We start from the raw sequence: 23,639 nt of genomic DNA on the forward strand, positions 1-23,639 counted from the left end.
TATGTATATATATGTATATATGTGATATACATATATACACATACATATGTATATGCATATGTATATGTTTATGTATATATGCCTTCTACCTTAGTAGACCTTAGTAGAAATATATATTTGGGGTATGTGAAAGGTTCTGTAGATAGACCCATTTGGTTTATAATATCTGTCAGTTTCATTGTTTTTCTTTTTTAGTTTTTGTTTTGATGACTTGTCCATTGGTGAGAGTGGAGTGTTGAAGTCCCTCACTATTATTGTGTGTGGTTCAACATGTAATTTGAGCTTTAGTAAAGTTTCTTTTACAAATGTAGATACCCTTGCATTTGGGGGATGGTGTTCAAAATTGAGACTTCATCTTGGTGGATTTTTTCTTTGATGAGTAAAAAGTGTTCTTCCCCATTCTCTTTTGATTACTTTTGGTTGAAACTCTATTTTAGGTATTAGAATGGCTAATCCAGCTTGTTTCTTGTGTCCATTTGCTTGGAAAACCCTTTTTCAGCCCTTTACCCTGAGGTAGCATCTGTCTTTGTTGCTGAAGTGTATGCAGCAGAATGATGACTTCTGTTTACATTTTCAGTCTGTTAGCCTGTGTCTTTTTATTGGGAAATTGAGTCCATTAATATTGAGAAATATTAAAGACAGATGACTGTTAGTTCCTGCCTTTTTTTTTTTTTTTTTTTTTTTGCTGGAGGTGGTATTATGTATGTATGATTCTCTTCTTTTGGGTTTGTTGTGCGATGTTTAATTTCTTGTGTTTCCTTGGGTGTGGTTAATGTTCTTGTGTTGGAATTTTCTTTCCAGTATTCTCTGTAGGGCTGCCTTAGTAGAAAGATATTGTGCAAATTTGGTTTTGTCATGGAATATTTTGGTTTCTCCATCTATGGTGATTGAAACTTTTGCTGGGTATATTAATCTTGGCTGGCATCTGTGAAACTTTTGCTGGGTATATTAATCTTGGCTGGCATCTGTGAAACTTTTTTTTGCTGGGTATATTAATCTTGGCTGACATCTGTGGTATGTGGTCTCTTAGGGACTGCATGACATCTGTCCAGGATCTTCCGGCTTTTAGAGTCTCTAAGAAGTCAAGTGTAATTCTAATAGGTCTGCTTTTATATATTTGTATTTATATTATATTTTATTACTTGTAATATTCTTTCTTTGTTCTGTACATTTAGCATTTTGATTATTATGTGGCAGGAAATTTTTCTTTCCTGATCTAATATATTTGGTGTTCTGTAAGCTTATCTAACATTTATGGCCATCTCTTTCTTTAGATTAAGAAAGTTTCCTTCTGTGATTTTGTTGAAGATACTTTCTGGTCATTCAAACTTGGAATCTTTACCATCTCTTATGCCTGTTATTCTTAGGTTTTGGTCTTTTAATAGTGTCCCAAGTTTTCTGGAGTTAGAAGCTTTTTACATTTGGCATTTTCTTTGACTGATGTATCAATTTCTTCTATGGTATCTCTATGCCCGAGAGTCTCTCTTCCATCTCTTGTATTTCTGTTGGTGATGGTTATGTCTATAGTTCCTCTTCCCTTTCCTAGGTTTCTCATCTCCAGGGTGCCATCATTTGTATTTTCTTTATTGCTTCTATTTCCATTTTTAGGTCTTGGACTGTTTTATTCATTTCCTTCAGTTGTTTGATTGCATTTTCCTGTATTTCTTTAAGGGATTTATTTGTGTCCTCTTTAAAGGCTTCTACCTGTTTGATTGTGTTTTCCTTTGTTCCTTTAAGGGATTTATTTGTATATTCTTTAAAGGCCTGTATCATCTTTGTGAGATGACATTTAAGGTCACAGTCTTGCTCTTCAGATGTGTTGTGATATCCAGGGCTTGCTGTAGGAGAGCTGGGTTCTGATTGTGCCATATATTATTGGCTTCTGTTGATTATGTTCTTGTACTTGCCTTTCACTATCTGGCTATTTCTGGTGTTGGCTGGCCTGGTGGTCCCTGGGACCACCTTTGGATAAGCCTCTGGGACTGGTTGTCCCGGATAGCTGCAGGCCTAGCACATTTTTTTGTTGCAGGTGGAGGTGTGGACTGGAAGGATTTAATTTTTTATCACCTGAATAATATTGAATTGTGTAAACACATCACATTTTCATTATTCATTCATGAGTTATTTGACATGTAGGCTATTTCTAGTTTCTGGCTATTATCAATACAGCAGCAATGAACAGGGATGAGCAACTATCTCTGTAGAAGATACAGAGTCCTGTGCATATATGTTCAAGAATGGCATTACTGGATATTGGAATAGAGTGATTCTCAGCTTCCTGAAAAAACTCCATGCTAATTTACATGGTGGCTGTATGAGTTTGGATGCATACCAGCAATGAATAAGTATTCCCATTTCCCCATATCCTTGCTCTAACTGTGGCAAGATGAAATCATAAAATGGTTTTAATTTGTATTGCTCTGGTGGCTAAGGATGTTTCTTTTAGTGGTTTTAAGCTATTTGCATTTCATTTTATGAGACCACCTTGCTCAGTTCTGTATCTTATTTATAATTGAGTTATTTGCTTTCTTGATGTTCAGGATTGTTTTTTTTATTGTTGTTATTGTTTGCTTTTTAGTTCTTTATATATCCTATACACTTACCCTCTGTTAGATGTATAACGGGCAAATATATTTTTCCATTTTGTAGGCTGCTGCAATTTAAACTGACCTACTACCTGTAGTGAGATAAACGCTGTAATTAAATGTCTCCCAACCAAGAAAGGTGCAGGGCAGATGAATTCAATGAAAAATTCTACTATATTTTCTTTTAAAAAAAAAACCTGACAGTTTTTAAAATTTTTATTTATTTATTTTATGTATATGAGTACACTGTTGCTCTCTTCAGTCACACCAGAAGAGGGCATTGGATCTCATTACAGATGGTTGTGAGCTACCATGTGGTTGCTGGGAATTGAACTTAGGAACTCTGGAAGAGCAGTCAATGCTCTTAACCATAGAGCCATCTCTCCAGCCCTCTACTATACTTTCAAAGGGAAACTAACAGTGATACTCCCCAAATTATTCTACAAAATTGAAACTGAAGGAACATTTCCTATTTTTTTTTGTGTGAAGCTATTATCTCCCTGTACCCAAACTGCACAAAAATCCAATTTAAAAATTCCAGATCAACATCCTTTATGAATACAGATGCAAATTTTTTCAATAAGGTTTTGCAAGCCAAATTAATAAAACTCATCAAATAGATTGTTCACCATGGTAGAGTTGGCTTCATCCCAGAGATGGTTTACAGATATGTAAACCAACAGATGCATTCCAACACATAAACATCCCGAAAGACAAAAGCCACATGATTATTAGGTGCAGAAAATGAGTTTGATACAATTCGAAAGACTCAATGATAAAGCTCTGGAGAGAGTAGAACGTGAAGGGACATACCTCAACATGATAAAAGCAACTTACCACAAGCCCACAGTCAACATCATCCTAAACAGCTAGAAACTCAAAGCATTTCCACTAAAATCAGGCATAAGCCAGGCATGGTGGCACATACTTTTCATCCCAGCACTTGGGGTATTGGGGACAGAGGCAGGCAGATCTCTGAGTTCAAGGCCAGCCTGGTCTTCAAAGTGAGTTCCAGGACAGCAAGGCTGCATACAGAAACACTGTCTTGAAAAATCCAAACCAAAGCCAAATCCCGTAATTTGAGTGTGGATGACGCTTTCCCCCTTGTATTGAAGGTCAACCTTATGGTAGAGGAAGTAGTGGAAGACATGATGAGCTCCCAGAGAGAAATGTTCAGTGTCCCTGGCTCATTACTAGGGAATGACCTGTAAGGAGACAGTTGTCTGAGTCCAGTCCTCTAAAGGGCAACTTCTTCATCTTGCTGGTAGGGTCAAACTGAGTTCATATTCCCAGGCTCAGGAACTAAATCCGATTCTGTGGTTTCAGATGTTTCTTGCTTGTCTGATAACCAGTAAATAATATTAAAAAAAAGAAGTTACCTGTTAAGGAAACTAAGGTACACACCTTATAAACGTCATGACCTAATTGACTGCCTGCAGCTTACCCACCCCTTTGTGCCCTTACCATTTTGAGTTACAGGCCAGATGTCCAGAATGGGGCCTGACCACCAAAGCTCTGACTCATGGACCTTGAAACCGGGTGACCCAGATAAGGCCCAATCACCAATGTTCACTCCAGAACCACAATGGAAACTCCTTTGTTCAATCCATTGTGTCCAAATATGAGTTCCATATGCTACAGCCCAGTCTGCTTCCACCTTGACTTATGGTTTCATCCTTTAAATATGTTATACTATTTCCCTTCAGGGATGCAGTTCAGATCTTGAGCTGGCCACCTCCCTGTGTGCTCAGAGAATAAAGCTTTCATTTTAAGTAGCTGTCTTTGAAGTGAGTTTTCTCAGCTTCTCCTCGAATCCAACAGATCCACTGTGGTACTCTTGGTTCAAAATCAGTGTGATCTGGAAGATTGGGAAATTTTACATTTCTGAATGTAGAATTTCCTTGGGACCTTGGGCAAAGAAAGCTTTCTGTCTAAAGTTTAAAGGTTGCTTTTCATACCTGTTGAATCCTTTATGGAATACTTCTGCAGTGTAATTCCATTTTTTTTACAGACATTGTATAATTTAATTCCTTGTTGATATGTTTTAATTTTCTTGGCAGAAAATGGATAGATTGAAACACAAGATTTGAGAAAGCCTTAGCTTACCCTTCCCAGATCTCGAGCTTGCATGTCAGGTCCTCCTTTCTGTTCCTGTGCCTCCAGATTGACATAAGGACTCCATCTAAGGTGATGTATTGAGTTTTTTCCTTGAGGTATTGAGTCTAGAGGCTCCACTGTAAAGCTGTAGCACTATTTCTTTCAGGAATAGGGTGCGGAGTAGGAAGGGCCCACTGAATACACAAGGCAGCAAGCACATGTACTAAAAATTCTGCTGAATGTTTCCTTAAATGCTACAAAACTTCAGGTTGTGCCAGGTTTGTTAGAGCGAAGATCAAGCTAAAAGGGTCGTGAGTGACAGCTACTGGTTCGCAGAAAGGCTAATTTCTCTTTAATTCCGCTCATAGGAGGCAGGAGAGTTATTCGCCAATCAACGGCGCTGTTATTCCCCTGTCCAATAAGAAGCGCAGGTAATCGAAGGGTTCCGCTATTGCTGCCATTTTGAAGCCTGTGCAGCTGCGGGAAGAGTCGTGGAAACTCTGCCTCGGTTACTGTCCCTTCTTCCGATTTCAGGTTCTTTGGAGAGGACACAGGATGCATCAGAAGCAGAGGATGGTGAGTGTGTCGCGGGCTTCTGGATTCGAGGGTGGCAGATTTGTGACACTGCCAGGAGACCAGCATCCAGTTCTGTCCCTTCTCTGTGAAACGGCTTCATGCCAGTCCTTTCAATGTGGGTCCGTGCCTCGAACTTGCCCCTCTGCAGAAATTGTAACGCTGGCAGGTAGGTGATGCTGAACCCCAGAGTGCATTTTGAATGACAGTGAGTGTGTGAGCGCTGTTGCCGGTCTTTCTGCCCCTGCACTTTCGTTTGTCATGCTTTAGTTTTCCTCTGTGATCACGGTGTGTTTTTCTTTTTTTCTGCGGTTGGGGTCCGAAAAAACAAAATAACACAAGCAGGCACAAGAGTCCGGCAAAGCAAGATCCTTATTTTAACTAAGCAGCAAAAGCTGACCGGTCAGGGACAATAGCATAGACTGCGTCCCTGAAGGAAAATTGCGCAGCACGTTTAAAGGATGAGAGCACAGAAGGGGAGTGGGGTGGGCTTTAGCATTGTCCAATCGTCTTTTGACCCAAGGGGTTGGGCAAGGGAGTCGCCAATGTGATCTTGAGCCGACTCCCTTGGCCTGTCACCGGAAAGGGGTAAGGTAAACATTGGTGAGGAGATCTCCCCGGGGCACCTGGTTTTAAGGTCTTTTTCTCAGAATCTTGGTGGTCAGGCTCCATCCTGAACATTTGGTGTGTAACTCAAAATGATGAGGGAACAAAGGAGCTGGTTCCTAGGCTTGGGAAGGTGAACTCAGTTTGTTTGATCCTGTCAGCAAGATAAAGAAGTTGTCCTTGAGATGCCTGAATTCAGACAACTTTCTCCCAACAATTTGGCCAATTGAACTCTAGGCTTTATTTATGTCAAGCAAAGGCTCCTTGTTGTGTAGAGGGCATTTTTCTCCTCTGGAAATCTATTTCAACCTCTCTTTTGAGCTCTCCTCTTTTTAATATAATGCAGGTCAAAATAGTTAAAAATAGAAATATGGAAAAATGGGGGGAAAGTCTGAGGGAAGGGGATTCATGTAACTGTAATTTCGTTTTGCTCTGGTGGGCTTCTCCAAACAGAAAGAAGTAGGAGAGTTCATCAATCAGTATTTAATTGGAATACAGTTCTTGAAATATTAAATCTTCAGCTTTTTTGCCTTCAACTACTTGTTCTATGTAGATAGTAATTTCTGACCATCGAGAAAGTCTGCGAAGTCTGGAGACCAGGCTGGCGTCAAAATTATAGAGATCTTCCCGCCTCTGCTTCCCAAGTGCTGGGATTAAAGGCATGAGCCACCACTGCCTGGCTTTCTTTTGTGTGTGTGTGTGTGTGTGTGTGTGAATGGAACTTAGGTTTTCTTCAGTGGCTAGCAGGTATTGTGAGAACTCAGCCTAGTCCTTAGCTCTGGTGTATCATCTTTAAAAATTTGCGTCAGGAAAGCTGATATACCAAGTGACACAATTGTAAATTTAAATGTGGAGTGTGTGTGTATACCAATGAAAAGGCAGAGACATAGTATTAGCATATAATACCCATTTCTTGAACAGGAGAAAGGAATATGAATGTGTATGTGTGTATATGAAAATGACTCTAAATAGATGGATGGGGGGAAGAGGGAGGGATAGTGATCGTTTGTAAGAGTTTTCAGAAGGGAAGTAGTTCCAAGGACTGATCGAACTAAAGCAAGAACAAAATTCAGTGGGGGATCTCAGTAAATCCTGAGGCTCTGTAACTAGCACCTAGGATGCCTCTAATAGAATCGTCTCAATTCCAAAGGGCTTAGATAGGCCTTCTCTTTGAGTTGTGTTTCCTATAGTACAGAAAACCTTTTTCCTGGTTTTATATATGCAGTGGCCATCTCGTGGTTATGACTACTCTCTCCATCATCTTGAGGTCTCCATTGAAACTGGGGCTTCATTTTTACTGTGTCACATGTTCGTCCTTGGTGACTCTCTGTGTCCTCAGTCTTGCATCCTTCATGCCCCCAAGTAGCACCACGTAGACTACTCAGCTGTGACTTCTTCTTCCATCTTTGGATGGAACCTGACCCACTAGGACTACAGTAGTATCAGTTTCTGTGTGACAATCCCAGGGAAACAACCTCTTCCCCAGAGAACTCCTTGGCTGAAGTCTCAGTTAAGGTTTTTTTCTTTCACATGAATTTGCATCTTTACACTTGAAATATTTGATGGGTAGTGTCTTGCCTTCATGTAACTACTATTCCTACTGTTGAAGCCAGATCAACAAATCTTTTCCTCCCCAAATTGATTTTTTTGGGGATCAGTGTTCTTTTTTTTCCCCCAAGTTTCAGCGATTTATTCATCAGTATAATAAACTCCTAAAAAATTCATGATTTCATGCATTCTGAGATGTATTTCCTGCTTAAGTGGAAAATTGTGCAGATGGCTTCTGGAAGACCTTTATTATAAGCAGTTTTACAGTGAACTTCATAGTTTAGAAATCTGGGCCTTCTTCCTTCAGTTTGCTGTAGTCCACATTTACTGAGTAGAACTTATATTGGGACCCAGTTTGTTCCAAAGCTCTGGGTTATTCTTCCTGTTCCAGCTGACATTTGGATTGAACAGTGCCAAGTGCATCACATACAGTGCTGCTCCAGTACCCCCTGTTCCAATAAATACGAAGCAAAGAATAAAGCTGGGATGCTTCTTAGCTTGCCTGAGAATCTGTCGGAGCATGTTTGTGACACAGGTCTACCTACACAGAGAGAGAAGATTAGGACACACATTAAGCTGCTTCTGTAACTTGGCTCTGGGTCAGTGTTCTTTACAACAGCAATAGAAAACAAACTAGAACAGATAGGGATGTGTGCACAGTCCAAGGAGAGCCCCAGGTGTGTGGTGGTGGTTGTCTTCATGGTTGTTGTGGTGATCATCGTCGGTGTCATCATCGTCATCATCATCATCGTTGTCTTCGTCGTCACTCCCCTGCTCCTCCTCGTCCTCCTCTTTTCTTCCTCCTCCTCCTCCTCCTCCTCCTTTTTCCTGAGACAAGGTCTAACTATGTAGCTCTGGCTACCCTGGAACTCACTATGTAGAAAAGGCTGGCTTTGAACTCACAGAGATCTACCTACCTCTGCCTCCCAGATGCTGGGATTAAAGGAGTGTGTCACCATATTTTTGTTTTTATATTTGATTTTGATGGTGGTGGTGGTGGTGGTGTGTGTTAATGATACCTGATATTATTTTATAAGGAAATCATGGATGTTTTAAAAAATATGTACATTTTAGATTTTAGAAAACTAATGAGTGTCTTTGATTATGAAAGCCAAGAGCTTTACTCACGTTTTAAAAGGTTTATTTTTTAAAAAATTTTATTATATTTTTTTTCTGTGCATTGGTGTTTTACCTGCATGTATGTCTATGTGAGGATGTCAGATCCTGGAACTGGAGTTGTAAGCTGTAAGTTGTAAGCTGACATGTGGGTGTTGAGAATTGAGCCTGGGTCTATTTAATCATTGGTTTAAAGGACTAAAGATCATAGACACAAAGTATCGAGTACTTTGACAAATTTTGAAAGTAGATTAAAATATTTGTGATACAGCAAAAATAGAGGAACATTTCTTTGTAATATATTTTTTTTCTACTGTTCTGGCAGTAGTTTACCAGATAGTATGTGGGACTATCTGAGTGAAACGTATAAACTGAACATTTGGATAAAGTTCGATCATTGAAGTCTTGGCTCACTCAGTAAAAGGATAAAACAAAAATCCTTGTTCTTCATGGCAGTTTTTGGGAAATTGTTGCTAAGTGCAGACATTTAGTGCAGTAAGACATTTAAGAAAACCTTGTTATAAACTGAGTTAGGCATCAGTTTTTACTTAGGAATACTGAAAGCATCAGGTGGGAAGGGGGACAGCAAAACAGAAATCGTTGTAGGTTTCAGATATTGTCTGATGACATTCAGCTTTTGGACTGATGACACATTAGTGTAGGGTGGTAAGGTATTCTCCACAGAGACATGGACAGCCACTCAGGAATGGATCATCCACAGGATCAAGGTTAAGTCTGGAATTCCCTTCTTTCTGGGCTTCTCTGATTCCTTGGTGAATGGAGGAGTCTTGGTAGAGGACCGTGATGGCCTGAACGTAGGGAATCTCACCATTTTCCTTCTCTTTTACAGAAAAGATCTAGGGGAAATAATATTGTAGTTTGAGGCTGTTACGTTGTCATTAAGTCTCTGTGGGCCTTAGTTTGTGCTGGGTCTAGGCAGTGTTACAATGAAATATGACATCTTTTGTCTAGGTTAGACTTTTGTCTGTGATTACCAATGTACCTGAGACTTTAGGCAGATAAAGGAAATTTGGCACCACAGACAAGGAGTTTCCCATAGTAACCTGTAACAAGCAGGAGGAAATGGAGAACCATTGACAGTTTCTTCTGAAGTGGGTGATTTCCACTCAAAGAGGGATGGACGATCAGAACATATATTGTGGGATATCCCATGTAGCGTCTCTGCTTGGATGCTGAGCATCTTCAGGTGGCGCACCTGGAATCGATGCTGTACTTGTTTTTGTTATTTCCATATCTCTGTGAGTTCCTCTATAATCTATCCTTTGTGACTGCAGTGTTCCTCATGCAGACAGTGGCTTTTGTCTAAGTTCCTGTTGAAGCACATAATCCCACAACAGATGTCTTGTGAAAGACACTATCTCATGGATTGGGTCACTGCCTGAATGAGAGTTGGTGGAAAGGCTGTATCCATGGTTAGGAATGTAGGCTTATAATCATTGTAACTATAAGGTTGGGGCTGGAGAGAGCTGGCTCAGTGGTCTTAAGAGGTCATCTTGGAGAGGATCCAAGTTCTATTCCTAGCACCTACAACCATCTGTACCTCCAGTGCCAGGGGATCAGATGACCTCTCCTGACTTCTGGACACTGTTTTCATCTGTACATATTCACACAGAGACACATACATATCATGTGCATACAATTAAAAGTAAAGTAAAAATAAAAAAAAGTCCTGGTAGGCGAGGCTACCTGTCTAGTAAGTCAGTAAAATGCTTTTTCCCTCAGGGTTTTGGTAGGAAGTCAGAGAATGGAAATCCACTAATCAAGTGGTAGAATATGCTGGCTTATGATACAGAAAAGACAGGAAATCTGAGCCCTTACCTCTAGAGAATGTATTAGCCATGGTAGTCTTTACTGGCAGATGTCCTGATAGCTGTTAATTCTTAGAGCCTGCACACCAAGGAAGACAACAAGCTTTAAATTTTAAGCTTGTTCACACTCATTTTCTGTGTTAAATTATCTCATTTTCTTTAAATTCAGCTTCATTCAAGTTGTCAGGCTCTGGACAGAATGAAGCCAAATTTTGGTTAAAAATAAATCACACATAGCCCTTTCTCCTGGATTCTGATGGAGTCCTTGTTTCCTTTGAAACTTCATGAGCCAGGCCTTGACAATTTCTATTTCTTTTGGCATTCCCACGTTCTAAGTTCCTGTCAAAGTGGCCAGTTACTCTCTGCTTTTACTTGCAAGTATTCCTAACATCTTATCTTCTGAGTGGCTCTAGATCCTGTCAAGTTGGCAGTCAATTTTGACTTCCCATCGTGTGGGTTATTTCAGGAGCCTGTGACCTTTGAGGATGTGGCTGTGAACTTCACTCTAGGAGAGTGGGCTCTGTTGGATTCCAGTCAGAAGAAGCTCTACAGAGACGTGATGACAGAAACCTTTATGAACCTGATGTCCATAGGTAAAGAATATGCTATGAGTTCTTAATCAGTTAGAGACCGGCTGCTTCTTGTTCATGTGTGTGGCGTTGGAAGGGAGCTTGATGGTGACCGTGATATTCCTGGTCATATTGCACAATGACAAAATGTAGAAGTTAGTAAGGTTTTGTGTGATACTGACTTAAATCATAATGATTTCTTTGGGTTTGCTTTTTAGGGAAAACAGAAGATAAAGAAAATATTGAAGACAACTACCAAAATCTCAGGAAAAATGTGAGGTAATGCTCAAAGAGAGAGGAATTTATTCCAAATATTTACAAGTGACAGGAAATCTGAGAACCAAGCAAATGGTTTAGTACATCTCCATGCAATTGATTTAATCTCAAAATTTCTCTCCAAGTGCACTGAGCTGGAATATTCAGAATTAGAGGATGACAACTCTGTAGTGTATGAATATTGCCAAAATGTAGTGCAACATTAACCTGTGTAAGATCTGTTTTAGTGTTTCATTGTGCCTAAATTATTCTTTATACAGAAAATTATATAGTATATTTTATCAAGTTACCTTTCATCTTTGGATGTAAGGTCTGTGCAGTAAAATGAATTTCAGGTTTAGATTAAAACCTGTTACCAATAAATTACATAAAGGATTTATTTTAAAACCCATAATGTTTGATGCACACCATTTTTTAATGACTATTCAACTTCATTAACTGTGGTACACATAGTTATAAGCAGTAATATTTAACAATTTATGTTTGTCTGCTGTCTTCAGGACCTGGGTTGAATGTTCAGTTAGCTCATTCATATTTACAAATTCTCATAGAAGCAAAATCAATCGTGCTATTCTCCCTCTTCCAGGGTCTTTGTATGTGGCCCAGGTAGACTTAACACTTGCTATTGTCCTGCTGCCCCAGAATAATAACAGGGGCCCAGCTTTCCACACTTCTCTTGGTGACTATAAGAGTATAGTTATGCTTTTCCCCATTTTTGCAGAACTCAGGTGGTTGAGAGGAGTTGTGACTACAGAGATGGTAGTCAGTGTGGAGAAACCCAGCAACAGATTCCAGAACATATCATTCATAGAGACATACTTCCTGAAATAACAGTGTGTGAAAACAGTGTGCTTGCAAGAGAAGCCCTTGTTCATTCATCTTCACATGTGTACCTCAGATGTGAAACTGCAGAGAAACCCTATGGGTCACAGGAACCTGTGGAGAAGGCTTTTACACGGGAGAGGTGTTGGAAAGATTCTACGTATTCTGAGTCCTTTCAGACAAATCAAAGTCCTCCTCGAGAGACACCCTATCAAGATAAGCAATCTAATGAAGCCTATAGGAGTCTTAATTCTGACCAGTATTGTGAGCGAATTCACGCTGGAGATAAACTCCATGAATGGAAGCAAGTTGAGAAAGCCTTCTGGAGGTACAGTTACGGTCAAATATATGAAAGGATCACCATTGGAGAGAAACAGTTTGTGTGTAAGCAGTATGGTGAAGCCTTGGTTAATTCCAGTCACCTTATTAAACATGAAGTAATTCACCCTGAAGAGAAATGTTACATGTGTAAGCAGTGCGGGAAAGCATTTAGATATTCCTCATCCCTCCAGAACCATGAAAGAATTCATAGTGGAGAGAGGCCATATGTATGTAAGCAATGTGGAAAAGCCTTCATTCGTTCCTATGACCTTCTTATCCATGAGAGAATTCACAGTGGAGAAAAACCTTACACATGTGAGCATTGTGGAAAATCTTTCACCCATTATAGCGGCTGGTACAGTCATGAAAGGATTCACACTAGAGAGAAACCCTATGTATGCACACAGTGTGGGAAAGCATTTGCATGTTCTACATCGTTTCGGAGGCATGAAAGAATTCACACTGGAGAGAAACCTTATATATGTAAGCACTGTGGAAAAGCCTTCACCCATTCCAGTGCTCGTTACATTCACGAGAGAATTCACACTGGAGAGAAGCCCTATGTTTGTAAGCACTGTGGAAAAGCATTCCTCCGTGCCAGTCATCTCAACAACCATGAAAGAATTCACACTGGAGAGAAACCGTATGTTTGTAAACATTGTGGGAAAGCCTTCATCCAGCGTGATGCTTGTTATAATCACGAAAGAATTCACACTGGAGAGAAACCATATGTATGTAAGGAATGTGGGAAAGCATTTAGGATTTCCACATCCCTTCGTGACCACGAAAGAATTCACACTGGAGAAAAACCTTATATATGCAATTATTGTGGGAAAGCGTTCAGGGTTTCCACATGCCTTCACAAACATGAACGTGCTCACACTGAAAAGAAACCCAGTGGGTAGAACTTAAGACCGTGTATATCATGTGGAATTCTCTTTGATCAAGTTGCTGTTAGGAAGTGCATGCAGGGTCAGTCAGATGGCTCGGGTAGAAGCACTTGCCCCAAGTGTGACAGCTGTAGTTGGATTCTCAGAACCCTGTGCAGAGAGAACAGAGTCTCCAAGGCTTGCCTCTGACTTGCACACATGTGCCATCATTCGTATACATACCCTCACATACACATAAAAATAAATGAGATAATTTAAAATACCTTTTGTTAATTTTTTTGAGCCAGGGTTTCTCTGTGTAGTCCTGGCTGTCCTACAACTCATTTTGTAGACCAGGCTGGCCTCTAACTCAGAGATCTACCTACCTCTGCCTCCCAAGTGTTGGGATTAAAGGTGTGCACGACACCGATGCCTGGCTTTAAAATACATTTTGATGTTGTTTTCTGTTTTTGGTTATGTGTAGGAGTATGGGTATGTGCATGTGAGGGCTGGAGCATGCAGAGGCCAGAGACTTCAGGTTCCCCTGGAGCTGGAGTTAAAGGTGCCTGTGAGCTTTCCCATGTGACTGCTGGAAATTCAACTTGGGTCCTTTGGAGAGCAGTATCTACTGAGCCATCTTTCTAGTTGCATAAGTGTAATTTTTTTTAAAATCTGGAAAGAAATAGCTGGAATAGGAGACCTTAAAATGTAAGGTATTTGATGTTGGATAATAACCAGTTCCATCAAATGTTTAAGGCACTTTATTTTTGAAAATTACATTTAACATAAATTACAAATCACGAAGGTTACATTTATATAGATATATGTGCATGTTGTCCATATACCAGAGTATGCGTGTGGAATTGGACAGCTTTCAGAAGTCAGTTCTGTTCTTTCCACTCTGGAGGTCCTGAGAAGGAACTCAGGTTGCCTTCAAAACAAGTACCTTAACCTGCTGGGCAGCCTTGCTGTCTCTGCTCATGCCTTTTACTCATTAAAGAAGTAGAGTCAAGAAAATGACAAAACTGAATACAGTGGATTTGAACACACCTAGGAGAGTTATGAAGAACCCATTCCAACCAATGAAAACTTCAGCATTAAAAATAATATAAGTCATATGTTGTTTCAAATAAGGTAAAAGGGAATTCTCCTGTATGTTGTAAAAGCAAGAAAATTGAGCACTCCGAGCAAATGCTTTCTCTTGAAAGTCTGATTTTTGTGGAATTTGTGAAAATGTTGGCATGATTTTGCCTATCATTTCTGCTGTTTGGAAAACCGAGGTTATAAAATCCTGTCTCAAAGAATAACAGTAGCAACAGTATACACTACATGCGTTGAAGTGTTTTTTAGTTTGATAAATGAATTTGTACTGAAGTAAGTTCTCATGATGTAGATCAGGCTGGATTATATTAAAGGCGTGTGCTACCAAGTCATGGTGATTGATCTTATTTCAATGGGCATTTTCTAAAACCCAAGTGAGGTAGTACCTTTTTCCATTTCATGTAAAACTGTTTGATTGATGAAGCTTTGTGAATTGTAAGAGTCAGGTAGACTTAATTTATATGTAGTTGTTTGTCGGCTCCTTGCAGCCAGCAGGTCCAGGAGAGAGAAGAGAGAGGTCCATGTCCAGCCAGGTCTCTCTGGGGCTGAGCCCAAAGAAACACACCCAGCCGGGAGTCTTGTCGAGCAGGAATTCAATTTTAATGTAACAATCTCTTATTTATATAAACCTAGAGCGTAGGGAGGAGGGGATTTGGAAGGGTGCAATGACATAGGGGGTGGGGAAGGGTGACAGAGGGTATGGGGTGACTGACAGGGCCAATTGCAAAGCTCTACATCAGCAACAGCTGAGCAGAGGCAGGGCCAAACAGGTCCCATTGAGTCACTGCAGGATGGAAGTGACTAAGACAGATCTCAAAACTCGAGCCTGGCTCTAGTTTGTCTTTAAGGCCCAAACCAGTGCCAAAATGGGGCCCAACAGTTTTTGAATAATTGTGGGTCATTTGAAATTGAAAAATAGGCTGCTTGTTAATTGTTAGTGTTTGCAGTTGTACTTACATGGTGGGTTATATTTTTCTTGCTATTCTTAATTTATTGGCAGTTTCTTTAAATTTTATGTACACAGATTTTGTATTTTGCACCTTAAAATATATTTTCTTCAAGTAAGATGTTTTGGGGGCAAAATTGGCTTAGTGGGTAATGCCTGAGGAGCTGAGTCTGACTCCCAGAGTCCACATGACACTATTCATTTGCTTAGAGAAAGTCTCATTGATCTATACATGTATAGCTCAGAGTTTATACCACATTTGAACAGGGCAATCAGGAATCTGTAGAAAAGCCCAATAAACATAGGTTGTGTGGGAAATGGTTCTTTGCATTCTAATGCTTTTAGAGCCACGAGACAACTTTACGCTGGAGAGAAAGCCCATGAAAGTAAGACACAGGATGGAAACCAGTAAGGATTGGAGGTCATGAAATGTCTCACACTTAGAAAAACATCATGAACATAAACAATGTGGGAAAGCATTATATTCATGAAAGAAACAAAATGCTATAGGGAATCATTTCTATATAAGCCAGTAGGAAGGACTTGTCTCATTACAGCTCTCAGGAAAAATCAAAGGAGTCACACCAAACAAAACTGCCATCCCTAAACAGTTCAGGAAAGTCTGTTTCTTCTAGTTTACTTCACAAATTTGAAGCCTCTGGAGAGAAACTCTATAGATGTATTTAAAATATTCTCCTTTGATCCAGGTGGTGGCAGCACATAACTTTAATCCTAGTTCATGGGAGGCAAAGGCAAGAGGATCTCTGAATTAGAGGCCAGCCTGGTCTATACAGTGAGGTCTAGGACAGTCAGGGCTCCACAGAGAAACCCTGTCTTGAAAAACCAAAAATTCTCTTTTACTTACCTACACATACATGGAAGTGAGTTATTGGAAAATCTTATGTATGCAAACAGTATGTGACAGTTGATTGTGGTGTTGAACTACTTTAATCAAGCTCCTAGGCCAGCCTGGTCTACATAGTTCCAGATAAGGCAGGGCTCCCCTAGCTCAACCAAACCAAACCACCACTCCCCCACAAAAAAAAACCTATATGACAGTCTTTCCTCATTACATTTCCCTTAAAACTCATGAAAGAATTCATACTGGAGAAAAAGAATTGTGTAAACCTTCATATACATAACAGAGAGCTAGAAAGAAGCCTGTACATCAGCAGTGTGAAATGTCATTAGGTCATGTTCACAGTTAGTACAAGACTCACCAGATAAATCCTATAAACATAATGTCTAAAAGTATTACTTCCATTTACCATTACAGGTGTGAGTGGGATGACACTGGAGAGAAACTGCATACTGTATACATGTATATGGGAAACTGTCTCAAATCACTTTCATCCACAGGAGAGCCATTCTATCCAATCACCTTCAAATACACAGAAGCTCAGACTGGAGGAAAAAAAAAATGTAAGCCATGAGGGCAAGCCTTGAATAACTGTATTTCTAATTGCCAACATGAAAATACATTGGAGGATAAATTTAGATGCACAAAATGTACAGATCTCAACATACTGCAATATTTGTGAGCTCATGAACATTCATAGTAGATTTTTTTATAAGTGTAATGCATGTCAAATTGCCTGTGGTCAACTTGTTTCAATCCACAAATATGACGCACACATTTGCACACAGGCTCAAATTTATCAGTTGGAAGACCAAGAAAGTGGATTAGGTTTTAATTTTTTTATCTTCTTATGGTTATTTTGGTTATTTTCCCTGCGTATATAACTGGGCTTCACATCATGCAATGCCAAGGGAGGCCAGAAGAGAGTAATTGGGCTTACCCAGTTGTAAGCTACCATATATGGAGGCTAGGACTTAAATCTGGCACTTTTGGAAGAACAGCAGTGAGTAGTTTTTTTGGTTTTGATTTTGTTTAAAAGACAGGGTTTTTCTGCATAGCCCTGGGCTGTCCTTGAACTCACTCCATAGACCAGACTGTCCTACAACTCAGCAATCTTCCTGACTGCCTTTGGAATACTGAGATTAAAGGCATGTGCTACCACCTCTTGTGCTCTTAACTGCTGATCAATCTCCAGTTCTCCAAATTTTTGCTTTTATTAAAATATAATTACATCTCTACCCTTCCCATATTCACCCCCCACTTCCGCCCAAATTCTTTTGTATTTTTTCACTGTTGTTACAGGTACATATAAATGAATAAATCCATAAATATAATCTGCTGAGCCTCTTCAGTGTTTCCTGCATGTATATGTGTCTAGGGCTACCCATTTGCTATTCGATAAGCAGTTAGGGCATTTATCTCTGGGGAGACTAGTTCTCCCTTTTCCAGTAGTTGCTGATTGACTCTAGCTCTTCACCTAGTTATGGAAGTCCCTTCAGAGTTCCCTCAACTATATTAGAAAGTCAATTGTTGGAACTATTCGGATCTTTGTTTTTAGACACTGTTTCCTGGGTGTAGCCTTTATGTCATTTCTAGAAGGTTCCATCTCAAAGCTGACTTTCTGGTCCTCTGGCTCTTAAAGTCTTTCTTTCCCTCTTTCAGCAAAGTTCCCTAAGCCTTAGTTGCTGGAGTTGAGTGTGTAGTTGTACCAATAGGACTGGGTATCCCATGATCACTTTGAACAGTTCTTTCTCTAATAGATTCCTGGCGCTGCAAAAATAAGCTGCTTTGATGAGGGAACAGAACTACTTATCTGTTGGCCAAAGGATAAGATTTGGAGTGCCATTAGGAATCACACTGAGTTAGAAAAGTGGACATAGTAGGTTCTCCTCTAGGGACTTTGACCTCTAGCCATGAGTAGCTGGTTAGGTTTACAGTACTAGGCAGGATTTCTCTCTTGTTGATTGGGCCTTAAATCCAACTGGACAATTAACACCCAAGATAAAAGTGCTGCTATTTTATCATTGTAGATATGTTACCAGTTTAGTCATTGTTGGTATTCATAGCTTTACAGTTGGATGGGTCTACTGAATGTTGTTCTTCTTCCTTGGTAACTTGCATAGCATCTTCTGATGCTCAGAACCACAGGGAAGAGGCTCTAGGTCAGTTAAGCTATATTACTCCATGTCCTGTGTCCAGAGTGTATCATGTCTTCAGCAATAGGGGCTTACCTATTGTTGGGATGCAACAAAAGACAACAATAGCCTACATTGTTTTGGGGCTCTCTGGCATTTCCTAACCAACTTGAAAGGGTTTTGTTGCATGCATACACACACACACACACACACACACACACACACACACTAATTTTAGGTAAGTATAAAATAATGATGCCCTATACCCTTTCTGATCATTTTTAGTTATTTATTCCCCCCCCCACCTCTCCTCAGTTGCCCTCCTTTTCCCCTCTATTTTTCTCATTTCTCCATATCATTTGTGTCCTGCTACTTCCATGCTAGAGCCCCCTGCCAATCTCTTTTTACTTTCCTGTGTCTGTGGTTATTTGATATTCATGTTTCAATATTCAGTATTAGAACCACAAAGAGAACTTTTTGGGGGTTTGTCTTTTTGGGTCTGGGTTATTTCACTTATTACAGTTATGTTCTAGTTCCACCCATTTACCTGAAAATTTCATACTGTCACTTTTCTTTACATCTGACTAGATTTCCATTGTGTACGTGTGCCACAATTGCATTACTTGTTCATCAGTTGATCAAAATTTAGAGTGCCTCCATGTCCTAGGTATTGTGAATAGAACTGATGGCTGAGCAACAATCTGTGGAGTAGGATGGTGAGGGCTGTTGGCCGAAGGGTGGTCTAGCTGAGTCATATGGTAGATTAACCTTTAGCTCTTTGAGCATTCGCCACACTGATTTCCAGAGTGGCTGAGTCAATATGCAGTCCCACCAATTGGGGGTTCTCCTTTCCATGCACCCTCTCCAGAATTTGTTCTTTGTTTTGTTGATCTTAGCCATTCTGATTGAGAGAAAATGAAACCTAGTTTTTTGATTTGCATTTCCCTAAGGAAAAGGGGTAATGGATAACCCCTTTCTGTTCCTGGTTTCAATGGCATTGTTTCAAGTTTTTCTCCGCTTAGGATGATGTTGGCTGTAGGTTTAGTATATTTACTATGCTTTGCTTGCAGAATGTGGATAAATCAAATTGGGAATCGATCTGGAATCTTTCTTGTGAATAGCTTTCATAGCGCCTTCCAAATACTTACATTTGCACCCATCCATACATGCTGATTTCAGCCTTGGTCAGAGAAGCTACTGTTTGCCTTGGGCAATGACTATTTCAGAGACTCATAACTGGTGCAAGTGTTGAGAACAAATGACTTAAAGTAGTTCATCCCGAAGTGGAAATTTCTGGTTTCTTTGAAGACTCAGTTATGTCATGTGACATTTCTGAAAACTGTCGTATGAGAAGATGTTTTTGCTGAAGCAGACGCATGGGAGGATGTTTTGCTAAGAACAGACAGGTGTTTTTCTAGAAGCTCCCTGGATAAAAGGCATGTGATATTTTGCTAGAGAAATGCTTGAGAGAACACACGATATGTGGAAAGGGTATAAATATAACCCAACAGACAGTGGATGATGCTCTGTAGTATTGATTAATGTTGCCACTCTGCTGATCATTGTTTGTCATGACTTCATAGAAACACACCAAAGAACTTCTGGTGGTGTTTCAGTGGCTTCTTGCCATTTTCATGGACTCGAGCTGATTGGCAAAGACTTGTAGTATCTTCTGGATCAACCTGGAGTTGCTGATTTGTGAATGGTGTTTGCTAGTGGATTGAGCTACCACTACTGATTCCTGTGAACTGAACTGCTGATATCCTGACAGCATAAACTGTATTTTCCCCAAAGAACTATGTCTAAACAGATCTACCCTATTTTTTTCCCTATTAACTTTTCCTTTCCACTACTTCTGGTGGGTGGTGGGCTAGAAGGGAGGTTAAAGCATTTAAGTACCCTTACTAAAGTAGGTTTTGAAAAATTTAAGCCTACATACCCCTAAATGAATGATCCATATCACTATGTCCTAGGATTAGGGAAAATTGTGGAAGAGGAAGCAGAAAGAATTGGAGTTGGAGGATGTGGAAGAGTATTGGAAATGATTATTTTCTCAACATGACATGGCTGTTGCGCTCATGAACTGAGAGCAGCTGCTGCTATTTGCCCATTAACATTGCATCACAGGTTTAGGGGCGGGCCATAAGATCTACCTCTCTCCAAAGAGATATAGGTAGTTAATGGCAGCAGGACCATTATTATTCCTCAATCATGTATCTTCACTAGTATGTTGCCCCTAGTCAAGTAAATAACTCTTGATCGTTCTCTTGCAAGCTACCCTAATTAAATGTAAACACACACACACACACACACAGACACAGAGGCAGGCACAGACCCAGATGCAGACACAGACATTAAAGTAGGAATGGGAACTTATTGGGAAGTTCGATTGAAGGTGAAAAGGGAAAATTTAAGACAATTGAATGAATATATGATCAAAATACATTATAAATATATACATGAATATGTATACATTTGAAGGACTGGAAACATGGATCAGTGGAACTTGGTGGATCAGAACACTTGGTGGTTTCCAGAGAACCAGAATTCAGTCTCCAGTCATGTGGTTCACAAATGTCTGTTAGTCCAGTTCTAGGGGATCTGTTTTTTTGTTTTTTGTTTTTTGTTTTTTTGCCTCTGCAGTTGGCTTTATACACACAAAGGCACACAGGCATATGCATAAATAATATATAAATTATATCTTGTGAAGAAATTTTAATATATCTTTTAATAAGGATATCATTAAAAGATCCAGGGCTGGAGACATGGCTCAGCTGTGAGGAGCACTTTTTACTCTTTCAGATGACCAGGTTCAATCTCCCAACACTCACATGGCAGCTCACAACCATCTATAATGGGATTCCAGGGGATCAGGTACCCTCTTCTAGACTCTTGGGGCACTAGGCATACAAGTGACACACAGGTGACATACATGTAGGCAAAACACCCATGTACATAAAATCAAAAGTGTGGGACTGCATAAGGGTATCCTGGGTCATGGTTGAACAGTTGCCTAGAACCCCGAGACTCTGCGTGAGAACTGGCAGGAGTTCGGGTGCCCCAAGAACCCAGGGTCCTGAAAAGCAGTTCAGTCTCCATAGAATTACATTGTTCAGTCACATAGGCCAGACTATAGGCCTCAGGCCCTAGGGATTTACATACTAATGAAGGCCAGACAGCCCCTCCCAAAGTACAGGGGTAGAGAGTGTGACTAGAGGCCTAGGGACCTAGGGATTTACATACTAATGAAGGCCAGAGGGCGGAGCAAATTAAGCATGCCTCCCCAGATCCTCCCCCAGTCCTCCCCAACCCTCCCCCTTTCTCCCTCCCTATATAACTCGGGACTGCCTTGAGTTTTAGGGGGTGTACTTCCAGATTCATCTACCATCCACTATGACAATAAACCCTTTTGGAACCAAGGACTTCCTTGTGTCATTAGGGCCTGCCGCCGCCGAAGCCTCCAGGCTGCTGGAACCATAGACCTCCTGCCTACATGTGGGACCTGCCGCAGCGTGGAAGCCTCACTGGGACGCCACAGCTGCGGCCCCCTGTAATTTTTCCCCACAAAAAAGGACTACTGTGATGGCTATTTTTGGTTGTCAACTTTACTACATCTGGAATTAACTAAAACCCAAAAGTAGTTCGGCACACCTGTGAGGAATTTTTTTTCTTAAGTCATTTGCAGTGGGAAGACCTACCTCTACTCTGGGCCACACCTTCTGGAAGCTGATATAAAGACATAGAAGCTTCCCTCTCTTTACCTGTTTGCTTTTCCCTTGCTAGCAAGTCCATTCCTTCCTTGGCACTAGAGCCCATATCTTTGGGATTCTGGCATGTACTGAAGACTAGCTGACATGGCCAACTATATGGACTGAATAACTACTGCATTCTTGAATCTTCCATTCACAGGCAGCCATTGCTGGATTAGCTGGACCATTGGCTGTAAATCATTCTAATAAATCCCTTTTCTCTATATATAAAGATTCACTTTATAAGTTCTGTTACTCTAGAGAACCCTGACTATACAGTGAGATATCTATACAATGGGTCTCAAAATAAGTAAGTAAAGACTATTCCCGAGGGTTTGTAATGTAATAAGTGAGATATGTCAGTATTCAATCTTTCAAGTTCAGTGCCCAGCCTCGATCTTGTCCATTTATTTCTTTCCCACATTTCCATGTTGTCTTTGTTAATCTGTATTATGATCCAGATTATATCCAAAGTTACCTTTAATGTTGTTAGACTCGTTTTTCTCCATGTCTCTGAGAACATACTGAGAAGCAGTTGACATGGGGATCAGTAAAATGAGATTGAGAAAACTTGGCCTGAATATGGGCAGTAGCGTGCCCATGGGCAGAAAGGCAAAATGCATTTGTAAGTTGTTTTTTTTAATAACCTGGTGTGTGCATTTTCTATTGCTACCATTTCAAAACATCAAAGTATATCATCTGCTGACTTTGGACCAAGGAACTTCTATGTCTAAATACATTTAAAAATATATCTTGAGTCCTTATTGAATACTGCTGCCATATAATTAATTTTTCTGTGCACCCAGTAATTGTATTTCCTGGCTGGTATTTTAATTTTCTTGATAGAAAATGGAAAGGTTGACTAGCAGGGTGTGTTAGACTGCACTCTTAATCCTTGAATTCTGGAGACAGAGGCAGTTGATCTAAGTCCTAGGCCAGTCTTGTCTTGTTCCAGGATAGCTAGTGCTACTATATAATGGGAGACCCTGCTTTCAAACAAACAAACAAACAAACAAGCAAAAAAGAAAATGAAATGGTTGAAATATATATTGCTGTGAAACATATATATATATATATATATAATGAAATATATTTTTATATATGTGTGAGATACATATATGTATATATATATATATATATGTGTGTGTGTGTGTGTGAAAAAGCTTCCAATGCATTTATATCATTCAAATAACAGCAACAAAACAACAACAAAACCCAAAATACTTGCTCACAAACACCTGCAACATAAGAAGAATCTCTGCGATGACTGAAGAATTCTGTGGTCTAATATGATGAACATTGTATTGAACAGTGGAAAATCACTGAAGAATTAGACTTTTGACAAGAGGAAAGAATCATGCAACAATTTATAGTTTAGCTATCTCAGGTATCATAGTCAACAATAATGCATTTTTGAAAACATTATATGATTTCTATCCAGCATAATCATTCTCTTATTTACCTTCTAAAGTCATGAATAAATATTTTCAGAATAATGTAGGTTAGAGTAGTGGTAGATACACAGAGGTACAAAGATAGGCTCTATTTTTTAAAATAAAAATACAGCCCATTGAATCTAATTAGTGCAGCCTCTATTTGCAATGTGCATAGGGTCATACATTATGATATGGCTAGCCT

The 23,639-nt window shown here is 39.9% G+C and overlaps 1 protein-coding gene and 1 pseudogene across 1 annotated transcript; one reads left to right on the plus strand and one right to left on the minus strand.

Moving 5' to 3' along the window:
• The first annotated feature begins 5,145 nt into the window (after positions 1–5,145).
• On the plus strand, positions 5,146–14,640 carry LOC114634966 (zinc finger protein 14-like). The gene is made up of 4 exons (XM_028783584.1): positions 5,146–5,258; positions 10,821–10,947; positions 11,142–11,202; positions 11,921–14,640. The coding sequence occupies exons 1-4, from the start codon at positions 5,238–5,240 to the stop codon at positions 13,245–13,247; spliced, it is 1,536 nt and encodes a 511-aa protein (XP_028639417.1). The 5' UTR covers positions 5,146–5,237; the 3' UTR covers positions 13,248–14,640.
• On the minus strand, positions 7,690–7,931 carry LOC114634967 (annotated as a pseudogene).
• Positions 14,641–23,639: the final 8,999 nt, after the last annotated feature.

Source organism: Grammomys surdaster, unplaced genomic scaffold (genome assembly GCF_004785775.1).
Source record: "Grammomys surdaster isolate TR1022 unplaced genomic scaffold, NIH_TR_1.0 1149, whole genome shotgun sequence".
Lineage (NCBI taxonomy): Eukaryota > Metazoa > Chordata > Mammalia > Rodentia > Muridae > Grammomys > Grammomys surdaster.